General features: G+C 47.7%; 1 protein-coding gene across 2 annotated transcripts in view; it reads right to left on the reverse strand.

Moving 5' to 3' along the window:
* Positions 1–1,324: 1,324 nt before the first annotated feature.
* LOC102758833 (Fc receptor-like protein 2) overlaps positions 1,325–10,660 on the reverse strand; it is a 17,128-nt gene continuing 7,792 nt past the window's right edge. Inside the window, exons 3-7 of one of the 2 annotated variants that reach the window (XM_015564232.1) lie at positions 8,336–8,602; positions 7,826–8,104; positions 6,464–6,751; positions 5,531–5,809; positions 1,325–2,081 (exon numbers count right to left, since the gene is read on the reverse strand). In XM_015564232.1, coding sequence (XP_015419718.1) covers positions 1,753–2,081; positions 5,531–5,809; positions 6,464–6,751; positions 7,826–8,104; positions 8,336–8,602 — 1,442 coding nt within the window. In that variant the 3' untranslated portion in view covers positions 1,325–1,752. The remainder of the gene's footprint in view (positions 2,082–5,530; positions 5,810–6,463; positions 6,752–7,825; positions 8,105–8,335; positions 8,603–10,660) is intronic. The other variant, XM_015564233.1, reaches the window with a different exon arrangement.

Here is a 10,660-nt window from a genome sequence, read left to right on the forward strand (position 1 = left end):
ATGCCGACTCCATCACCCTAATAAGCCACAGCGCCTGACATGTTCCTAAAAAACGGGCATTGCCTGGCCGGCGTGGCGCAGTGGTTGAGTGTCAACCTATGAACCAGGAGGCCACAGTTCAATTCCTGGTCAGGGCACATGCCGGGGTTGTGGGCTCGATCCCCAGTGAGGGGCGTGCAGGAGGCAGCCGATCCATGATTCTCTCTCATCATTGATGTTTCTCTAATGTCCTCCTATCTGTGAGGCAGTTGGGCAGAGTATTATCCCTGGTAATGCTTTCCCGACAGAGGATGGGTTTCAGAGAAGGTGCTGTTTATGGCTGATCACTCGGAGGAGGCAGGCCCCAAGCTCTGTCAGTCGGCTCCAAATCCTGGATCCTTTCCTGTGCCCAGTGCCGACTCCATCGCCCTGATAAGCCACAGCGCCTGACATGTTCCTAAAAATGGGCATTGCCTGGCCGGGTGGCTCAGTGGTTGTGTCAACCATGAACCAGGAAGTCACGGTTTGATTCCTGGTTGAGGAACATGTCTGGGCTGCAGGCTCCATCCCACATGGTCGTGCAGGAGGCAGCCAATTAATGATTCTCTCTCATCATTGATGTTTCCATCTCTTCCCTTCTCTGTTCCTCTCTGAAATCAATAAAAATATATTTTTTTAAATTAATTTTTAAAAAGTTGGGCATTGACCCAGTACTTCAAAAGCTTCTGATCACTGGCTTCTCAAGGCTGATTGTGCTCCTGGCCGGTGGGGTGAGCTGCTCCAGCAGAGCCTGGGGCCCGGCCTGAGGGAGGTCTCACTCCCTTCCCGTCTGGCACAAGCCTTGGGAGGCTCTGGGATATGCAGTGGGATTTCTTTCATTTCCCGGCATCCTCAGGGAGCTCTGTTTCTACAGTCTGTGGCCTGGATTCCTTGATAGACCTGGAGTCTTTCCAACATGCATCCCACCCTCTACCCCCAGCCCCATTAGCATTTAGGGAGGAAAAAACCCATGTGGATTTTCCTTACCCAGTGTTGCTCCTGCTTTTGGATTTATATTGATAAGTAGTTTGTGGGTTTTTTTAGGATAAAGAATTCACAAGCACTGATGGGATTATAGAACAATTAAAAATATTTTTTATTTTAAAACTAGAGGCCTGGTGCACAAATTCATGCACAGGTAGGGTCCCTCAGCCTGGCTGGTGACTGGGGCTGATCAGGGCCATGGGAGGTTGTCCAGCCAGGGGGAGGGACCATGGGAGGTTGGCTGTGGGAACACACTGACCACCAGAGGGCAGCTCCTGTGTTGAGCGTCTGCCCCTGGTGGTGAGTGTGTGTCATAGCGACAGGTCATTTGGTCATTTGGTTGTTTGGTTGCTTAGGCTTTTACATAGAGAGATTATAGTGGATATTTGATATTATATTAGTTTCAAGTATACAGCATAGTGATTAGGCATTTATAAAACTTATGCAGTGATCCTCCAGTAAGTCTAGTACCCAGCTGGCACCAGACAGAGTTATTACAATACTATGGACTATGTTTTCTATGTTGTACTTTACATCTCCATGATTATTTTGCAACTGCCATTTTGTACTCTTTAATTTCTTCACCTTTTTCACTCAGTGACCCAACCCCCTCCAATTTGGCAACCATCGGTTTGTTCTTTGTATCTATGAGTTTATTTGTTTTGCTTGTTGATTGTGTTTTAGATTCCACATATGAGCGAAATCACAGGGTATGTGGCCGAGTGACATTCCATCCCCCAGGCCCTCCCCTCACACACCTTCACACACGGCGCCCGCGTCCTCGTCATGCCCACAGTCAAAGGTTTCAACCTGCTCACAATCCGCCAGTGCCCCCTCCGTCCCATTGCACAGGGCTACCTGGATGAACACGGGCTGGGCCTCCTCGGCCAGCGGCGGGTACAGCAGGCCCGCGGGGGTGTGCTTGGCGGCTCCGCAGCCCAGCTCCCGGCACACCACGGCCACCTCCTTCAGGCCCCAGCCATCATCGCAGACCGTGCCCCAGTGACCGTCCCGCTCCACCTCCACTCGCCCTTCACAGCCGTGAGCGCCATTCACCAAGCGGGTCTTGGGTGGGGGCTCTGAAAACAGAAGGGGTCGGAGAGCGTTCAGAAATGTGCTTATGGCAGTTCCCAGGGTTAGGAGGAGGGCTTGCGGGTGGTTGTGTGTGTGGTATGGGCTAAGGGGCTCACTGAAGGAGGGAGTCCCCGAGTTCTGGCTCTGTCCCACTGCATGCTCATCCCCTAGCATCATCCAACCCACCAAAGGCTCCCACTCAAGAGCACGGTGATAATAAAGGAATGTGGAGGCACACCGATTTATGGTTTGGTTCTCATGGGCTGGAAAAGATCCTGGAAAAAGAGAACGATAGAGCTAGCTCTTTCCTAGAAATGGAGACTGGGGAAAGCCTTTAGGTCAGCGGTTCTCAACTTTCCTAACGCCGCGACCCTTTAATACAATTCTTCATGTTGTGGTGACCCCCAACCATAAAATTATTGTCGTTGTTACTTCATCACTGTAATTTTGCTACTGTTACGAATCGTAATGTAAATATCTGACATGCAGGATGTATTTTCATTGTTACAAATTGAACATAATTAAAGCATAGTGATTAATCACAAAAACAATATATAATTATATATTCAATATGTGTTTTCCGATGGTCTTAGGCGACCCCCGTGAAAGGGTCGTTCAACCCCCAAAGGGGTCGCGACCCACAGGTTGAGAACCGCTGCTTTAGGTCAACTGAATTACTCATTTTCCTTTTGAAAACGGCACCAGACGCTATGGATCACTTCCTCAATCACAGGTCCAGCTTCACTGCAGAGGGAGGGGGGTGAACACATACTCAGACTTGTTCATCTCTGATCTCCACCTGTTTGTTGTTGGTTGGTTGCTTGGTTTTAAGTTGGAATCATTTTTTAAAAGTCTCTTTTAAAACTCTTTTAACCGCCCTAACCGGTTTGGCTCAGTGGATAGGAGAAATTCAGGGGCAGGAGGGGAGGCACAGGCAGAACGCTTGCATCCAGTTGCACATTGAGCCATGCCCTTTGCTGATCCTAGTTGGCCTCACAGGAATAGCTTCCAAAGCGTTCTGCGGTCGAAATAAAATTATAAATGCGTTTATGAGAAAACAAATAAAGATGGAAACTTTATATGTGCTTAAGAAATTAAAGAAAGAACAACATAAAATCAATTTAAAACAAAAGGAGGAAAGTTTTAGGGAAGATAAAAGAGCAATAAATGAATCAGACAGCCAAAAGCCAAATAGATTTTAATACTAATACTAACTCTGGCTGTTTAAAAAGTGCATTGTGATAGACAAATCTCTGGCAAGTCTTATTAATAAATTCTAAGAGATCACACAAACTATAAATGTGAAGCGATCATAATAAAAATCTGACAGCTACTTAAAAATTAGATAATATGATGGTCAACAGTATGTGATAAATTTGAAAATCTAGATAAAATTCCCCAAGTCTTTAAAAATATTTTTTTTATTGATTTCAGAGGGGAAAGGAGAGAGAGAGAGAGAGATAGAAACATCAATGATGCAAGAGAATCATTGATCAGCCACCTCCTGCATACCCACCCTGGGGATTGAGCTGGAAACCTGGGCATGTGCCCTGACCTCCTGGTTCATAGGTCGACGCTCATCCACTGAGCCACACTGAGCTGAATTGCCCCAAGTTTTGAGCAAAAGTATCCAAATTATTTTTAAAGAGTAGAAATTTGAAAAAAAAAAAAAAAAAGGAAAAAAGATTTGATAATGAAGGTAAAAATCTACCAGGCTCAGAAAATTGTTAGGCTTAGTTCCAAATACTTTTAACTAGTAGATAATCTAAATGTTGTTTTAACTGTTTTACAGAAAACATGGAAAGCTTCTGAAATGATCCCTATGAGGCTAACCTATCCTTGAAACCAAAACTAGATGAGTACAGCTCAAGAAAGGAAACATACATAAGAATACAGAATTTTGAAATAAAGTGTGAACAAACTGTATGTCCTACTACCTATGATGACTTGATGCTAAGAAGGGTTTACATCCGGAATTCAATAATTATTCCCCATTAGTAAACCTATTAAATGTCCTTTGCAATAATAAATTTAAGAAAAATCTTACGACCATTATGATATATTAAAAAGAGGGGCAAAGAGCAAAGTTTCTTGATTCCTGTAGCCCTTGCCTAGAGTTTCATTTTTTTAAAGTATATTTTATTGATTTTTTACAGAGAGGAAGGGAGAGGGATAGAGAGTTAGAAACATCGATCAGCTGCCTCCTGCACACCCCCTACTGGGAATGTGCCCGCAACCAAGGTACATGGCCTTGACCAGAATCGAACCTGGGACCCTTTAGTCCGCAGGCCGACGCTCTATCCACTGAGCCAAACCAGTTAGGGCTAGAGTTTCATTTCTGTGTGTGACCTATTAGCTGTGGGACCTCAGACAAGTGACTTGGTCTAAATCTTATTTGTTAGTAAAATGAGGGTTGTTATGGAGATTAAATGAGATAATCCTAGTAACGTTTTGAATTCCAGAATCTGGTTTGTTCATGGTTTTTCTACTTTTTCCTACGTATTTATAAAGCTTAGTCATATGTCCTTACCCACTGTGAGCTGAGTGTCCCTATTTTTCTCAGTGGTACCTCCCTCCTCCCCCAGGGATGTAGCCATGCCTCACTGTCAATGCTAACTTAAACCAGCCAAGTGCCCTACAAATACTGTAGTCTATTTCACACACATCCGATGATGTGAAGTAAAAGGGAAACCAGAAGGGGAAGGGGAAGGCGAAGGGACAGGCCAGTCATACTGTTGTTAAGACCAATGGAAAAGAAAGCCTAAGAGAACAGATGCACGCTCTAGTTCAAGCATGTCAAACTCGCGGCCCGTGGGCCACATGTGGCCCACAATGAATATTTCTGCAGCCCAGCCAACATAACTGTATATAAGAAACATTTTAATAAAAATTTCATAACTTAATTTTTACAATATCCTGTTATACATATGTTATGCATAATTATTAATAACACACTGCAATGTTCGCTAATGACTGATTACTATCATCGTGTTGAATTCATTTCCCTTACACACCTTACGTGCAGGCGCACCATTTCTCTCCACTAACACTAGCAGCGAATATTTTAGCAGCCGATGGCCACGTCATTAGTCTTGGACTGACTTGTTTGGTGTGCAAACAGGAAATATTTCGCTTTTGAAGAATAAGAAAAATAGGTTTCTTTTCGTTACACTTATTAATTTGTGCAGTTAGTCAGTGTCTGGTAAGTTAGTGTTCAAGAAAAATATTAATTTTTATTAAAATATTCTATTATTTTATGTTAATGATGACATTTACTTCATCCTTTTGTATTCAGCATGTCTCTATGGAAATAAACCTATGAAAATTGAGTTTGACATGCTTGCTCTAGTTGAACTCTGATTCCCTGAGGGGCAGGGAAATTCAAGGACACATAAGCCATTGCTTGACCTAATTGCAAATGGTCCCCTGGAAGAAGACATTGGACATGACCTACCTGTGATGTTGAGTGCCACCTCCTCACTGCGCTGGGCGCCCAGGCCATTGTTGGCCTCACAGGAATAGTTTCCAATATGTCCTCTGGTCAAAGAGAGGCTGAAGGATGCTCTGCCCCCGGAAGGCACCGAGACGTTCCCCAGGGAGACGTTGTTGTGATAAAATGAGTACAGAACCGGGGGGTGTGCTCTCTTGTCTTCACAGTGAAGCTCCACCGTGTCCCCAAAGAAGGCGTGGGCCTCAGGAGCACTGAGGGTGAGGACAGGGTGCGACGCTGGAACTGAGGGAAGTAGAAGGGTCCATCAAAGAGGGTCTCCCCTGCTAGAACCGACTTACAACCCCCTCCCCCGCCCCGAAGCGTCCTCACAGGTGCTCCCCAGCCCGCGGGTTCTTTCCCACCGTCGTGCCTCCCAGTTGAATGCTGCAGAGACCGTTTCAGAAGAGCTTTGACAACTTCTGCTGAGCAATTCTGAAAAATGTGCCTCTGGCCATGCCACGCTACCTGCCCGGTCCCTCCCACTGTCATCTCCTTTAACTCCTCTGCTAATGCTGCTGCTCCCACCGCCACGCCACCACCATCATGGCAACAACCCTCCCGTGCGCTCAACCTCTTTCTGGCCCTGTTCCTGGTCATCCTAGGTCAGCCGTGGGCAAACTACGGCCCGCGGGCCGGATCCGGCCTGTTTGAAATGGATAAAACTACTGAAAAAAAGACCGTACCCTTTTATGTAATGATGTTTACTTTGAATTTATATTAGTTCACACAAACACTCCATCCATGCTTTTGTTCCGGCCCTCCGGTCCAGTTTAAGAACCCATTGTGGCCCTCGAGTCAAAAAGTTTGCCCACCCCTGTCCTAGGGGCATCCTTACTGCAACACAAGGAAACTGGCTCCCGTTGGAAGTTGCTGGCTAACCACGAGCGCGGTACTTACTTTTCACGGTGATGTTCACCACCTCGCTTTGGATGGGGCTCTGGGTGTTGTCAGCTGTGCAATAGTATCCCCCCGCGTGGCTCTCCCTGACGTCAGGGATCTCCAGCTCTGATCTCCGGGAACGCTCACTCTTACTCCCCAGACTCTCCCCTGTGTCCGCTCGGTGCCAGGAGAACGTGGTTTCCCCTGTGCCTTCGGTCACAGAGCAGATCAAGGCCAGCCCCTTTCCTTCAACCGCCTGCCCGCCCTGGGGCTGGGTCTCCAGGAGCGCACCAGACACGGGGATCCCTGTGGGAACACGAGATGGCAGATGAGGGCCTGGTGAGGAGGCCGGACCCGCAGCTCAGCTTGACGGCAGGTGGAATGGCTGGGGTGGATTTGTAAGCCAAGGAGGGCTCTTGGTGAGGAGGGAGCATGCTGAGGGCTATCGGGCAAGAGCACCCTGCAACTCGATCTTCTAAAAATCTGACCTCCCACTGTCTGCACACTTACTGGCCCTCTCTCATGCCTGCAGCCCACGGCGACCCTTCCCTTCTGAGCTCCTGATGCACTTGGGACAGAGGGAGTGGGGGGGACACACGGGCTGTGCATCCTCACCCAGCTCTGCCACATGCTCTTGGTAAGTCAGTTCATCGCTCTGAGCTGCAGTTTTCTTAGCAATAAAGTGTGGATAGTCATACCAGCTGCACAGACTTTTCATAATGATAAATAGACATACCTGTATAAAGCAATGACTACACTGCAGAGATTCTACAATTGGTAGCTATTATGATACCACTCTCCACTGGCATAGTTGAGATAGGAAGTGTAGCAAGGTGGCTAAAAGGGCATATACCCCCCTAGCTGGTTTGGCTCAGTGGATAGAGTGTTGGCCTGTGGGCCAAAGGGTCCTGGGTTCGATTCTGGTCAAGGGTACATGCCCGGGTTGCTGACACGATGCCCAATAGGGGGCCTGATTCTCTCTCATCATTGATGTTTCTGTCTCTCTCCTTCTCCCTTCCTCTCTGAAATCAATAAAAACTATATTTTTTTAAAGGGCATATCCTGCCACCAGGGTGCTCAGGTTCAATTCCAACTGTGCTACTTACATGCTGTGTTCCCTTGGGCAGGTCACTGAGCAGCTGTGCTTTCTTTCCTCGTGTGTCCAATGGGGATGGTAATAGCACCTACTTTATAGATACTGTTCACACTTCAGTATTTCACAGGGTTCTGGGAGCACTAAATTTAAACTGCTCTGAGCAATGCCTTGTACTCAGTACATTTCTGTTAGTCTTCTCCTCTCCAGAGAATTCTGAGTCTCAGAGGGGCCCCCCTAGCACTGAGGACAGCAGCTCCCCAGCCAGCCCAGCCCCTGACACTCACTGTGCACCTGGACGTAGGACTGACGACTCCGCTTTGAGACACTGCGCGATGCTGTCATTGCCTCGCACCAGTAATTTCCGGAGTCTTCTTTCCTTAGTGCTAAGGTCCAAAACTCGGAGGAGCTCTGGGATTTTATGGTGTGGCCGTCCCTGAAGAGAGAGTACCGAAGCGGGGTCCATGACCTATCCGAGGGGAGCCGGGTATCACACGACAGGGTCACCGAGGTCTCCTCGACGGGCTGCAAGGAGCTGACTGTCAGGGAAGGTGCTGGAAACAGCTCTGAAGGGAAGAATTACACAGAGACCCCTTCAGGGAGCTGTGGAGCTCCCGTTGAGAAGTCCCTTGTCTCCTCAGCCCCAGTGAGCAGGACACACAAGCCCCAGACTCCAACACACCCAGACACCCCCAGTTTCTGCCTCCCTGGGTGGTCTTCCCTGCCCTGCAGCCTGGGCCACCCACACAGGCCCTACTTCTCCCCAGACTTTTCCGCTTGAATAATGGGACCCTCACCTCGGACAGTGAGCCTTTGAGAGCGTGATTCTTCTGTCTCCTCAAAGAAGTACAATAGCGTCTTATCTGACTTACAGTAATAGGAGCCGCTGTCACTGGGTCTTGCATGGGAGATGGTGTAGCTCGAGGCGCTAGAGTAGGTGGCTATCCGAGAGCCATCCTTGTAGTACACCAGCTTCTTTATTTTACCATTGTCTTCTCCAGAGCACCTCACAACCACCCTGTCTCCTTCGTAGGCATGGCTTTGCAGATTGATGCTGAGCCAGTCTGCAAAAGACGCAAAAGTACCGGTACCCACAGGGCACGCCCTGCGCCAGCACTCTAACACCTGTTCCTACAGGAAAAGACAACACACACACACACACACACACACACACACGAAGCCAGGCAGCCACAGATTCCTTAGAATCTCCTGGCCTTTCTGGCTTCCCTGCTCAGCAAAGGTGAGCTCTATTTATTCATTTTTCTTCTTTTAAAATATATTTTTATTGATTTCAGAGAGGAAGGGAGAGGGAGAGAGAGATAGGAACATCAATGATAAGAAAGAATCATTGATTGGCTGCCTCTTGCACCCCCTCTCCCTTACTCGGGGATCAAGCCTGTAACCCAGGCATGTGTCCTTGACTGGAATCGAACCCGGGACCCTATCCACTGAGCCAAACTGGCTAAGTGAGCTCTATTTCACTTAGCGACAGACATCCTTTGTCTTCTACTCATCCTGCTGTTTTTATGTCTGTTTTTGATTTATTCGAGTGCCAACAATTTTCTGGACTAAATATGCATGTAAACCAATTCCACTGACATCTCCTTATCTCCATTCCAGATGACCTCCTGTCCCTGTGACAGTCGCAATTAACTTTCTCTGCATCTCTCATCTCTGAGAGACTCGGCCCAGCAGTACAATTCAGAGACCTTCCCTTTGTCATTCTCCCTAGACGACACCATCTGGGCCCCTGAGACATCAGCCCGGGGGTCTCAATGGCAATTATTTAGAATTTTCTACTGGAATGCGTTTGGCAGAGGCTTGTGGGAATCTGCTTGTTGGGGTCATTGCCTCCCCTTGGAGGAGAGTGGTCAGCAGAGAGCTAAGGAGCAGCGTGTGGTAGAGGATCTGTCCTCGCAGGAAAAAAAGCAACAACTTTAGAAGCTGGGAGAGGGGCTGGTGGTCTGTTCTTTAAAAGCTTGTGCAGAGGGAAGAAGACCCAGCCATCACAGTGCTTTGTGACCCAGCCCGAAACCCTTGGGCATTTGGGGGGAATTTTTTAGGTGGTAACTGAGCTAGAAATTCAGGTTCTAGTACCAATTTGGGATTGTAATACACTGGGTTAAATTTCAGGGGAAGTGTGTGCTCTAATAAAACGCCTAACCCCAGGCCTGAACCTTAAACCATGGCCCTTTAGCATAAAGAGAGGAAGTGTCATAGCCAGTCTGGCTCAATGGATACAGCGTCGGCCTGAGGACTGAAGGGTCCCGGGTTCGATTCTGGCCAAGGGCTCCTCCCCGGCCTGGGCACTGGTCAGGGCTCAGGATGAAGGCATATAATCAATGTGTTTCTCTCGCATCGATGTTTCTCTCTGCCTGTCCCTCTCTCTTCCACTCTCTCTAAAATCAACGGAAAATATCCTCGGGTGAAGATTTTTTTTTAAAGGAAGTGTCCGGCCTGGAGGAACACATGGAGGAAGAGAGAACCACGGCGGGAGAATATGGACTCGGCCGCCTGCCCAGTGTATTCCTCCAGGCGTGACTGTATGTAGAGAAAAGAGGAACCCACGCTTGGGGGCTTGTCTCAGAACAGACACCCTCTCCTCACGGAGTTAGAGCCAGTCCCCAAAGTGGAATCCGCACGGGGGTGGGGAGAAAACATTTAGAACTTCCATATTCTAGCAAACGTGTCTCATCTTTTCCATTGTTAGTGTGTATATTTAAACATATTTCAAAAAGAAAAAATGTTTCAATATAGGAACCAGCACAGTATGTTGGAGGCACAGGCTAGAATGCTGTTTCTGTCGCTTTGGTCCTGGAGAGCAAAGTGGTTAAAGTTCAGAGGCAACAGCTCGATGCCTTTAGCCACTTTGAAAGTCACACTCTCAGACGGGGTGGTTTCAGTGACTGGTGGGGGCATTCGTTCTTACTAAAGAGAGAGAAGTCTTAAGCCCTCGTGAAGGCCCAACGTTTTCGCTCTCTAGACTGATACTGGGCGAGGTTTTCCGTGAAGAGCATAGAGATAAAACCAATTTGACCAAACAAATATTTGAGGAGTAAGATTTACGTGGCCAATTTGGTAACAATGACAGGGCTAGAGATAGATGAAAAATGATGACTCAG

Source organism: Myotis davidii, unplaced genomic scaffold (assembly GCF_000327345.1).
Source record: "Myotis davidii unplaced genomic scaffold, ASM32734v1 scaffold401, whole genome shotgun sequence".
NCBI classification, from domain to species: domain Eukaryota; kingdom Metazoa; phylum Chordata; class Mammalia; order Chiroptera; family Vespertilionidae; genus Myotis; species Myotis davidii.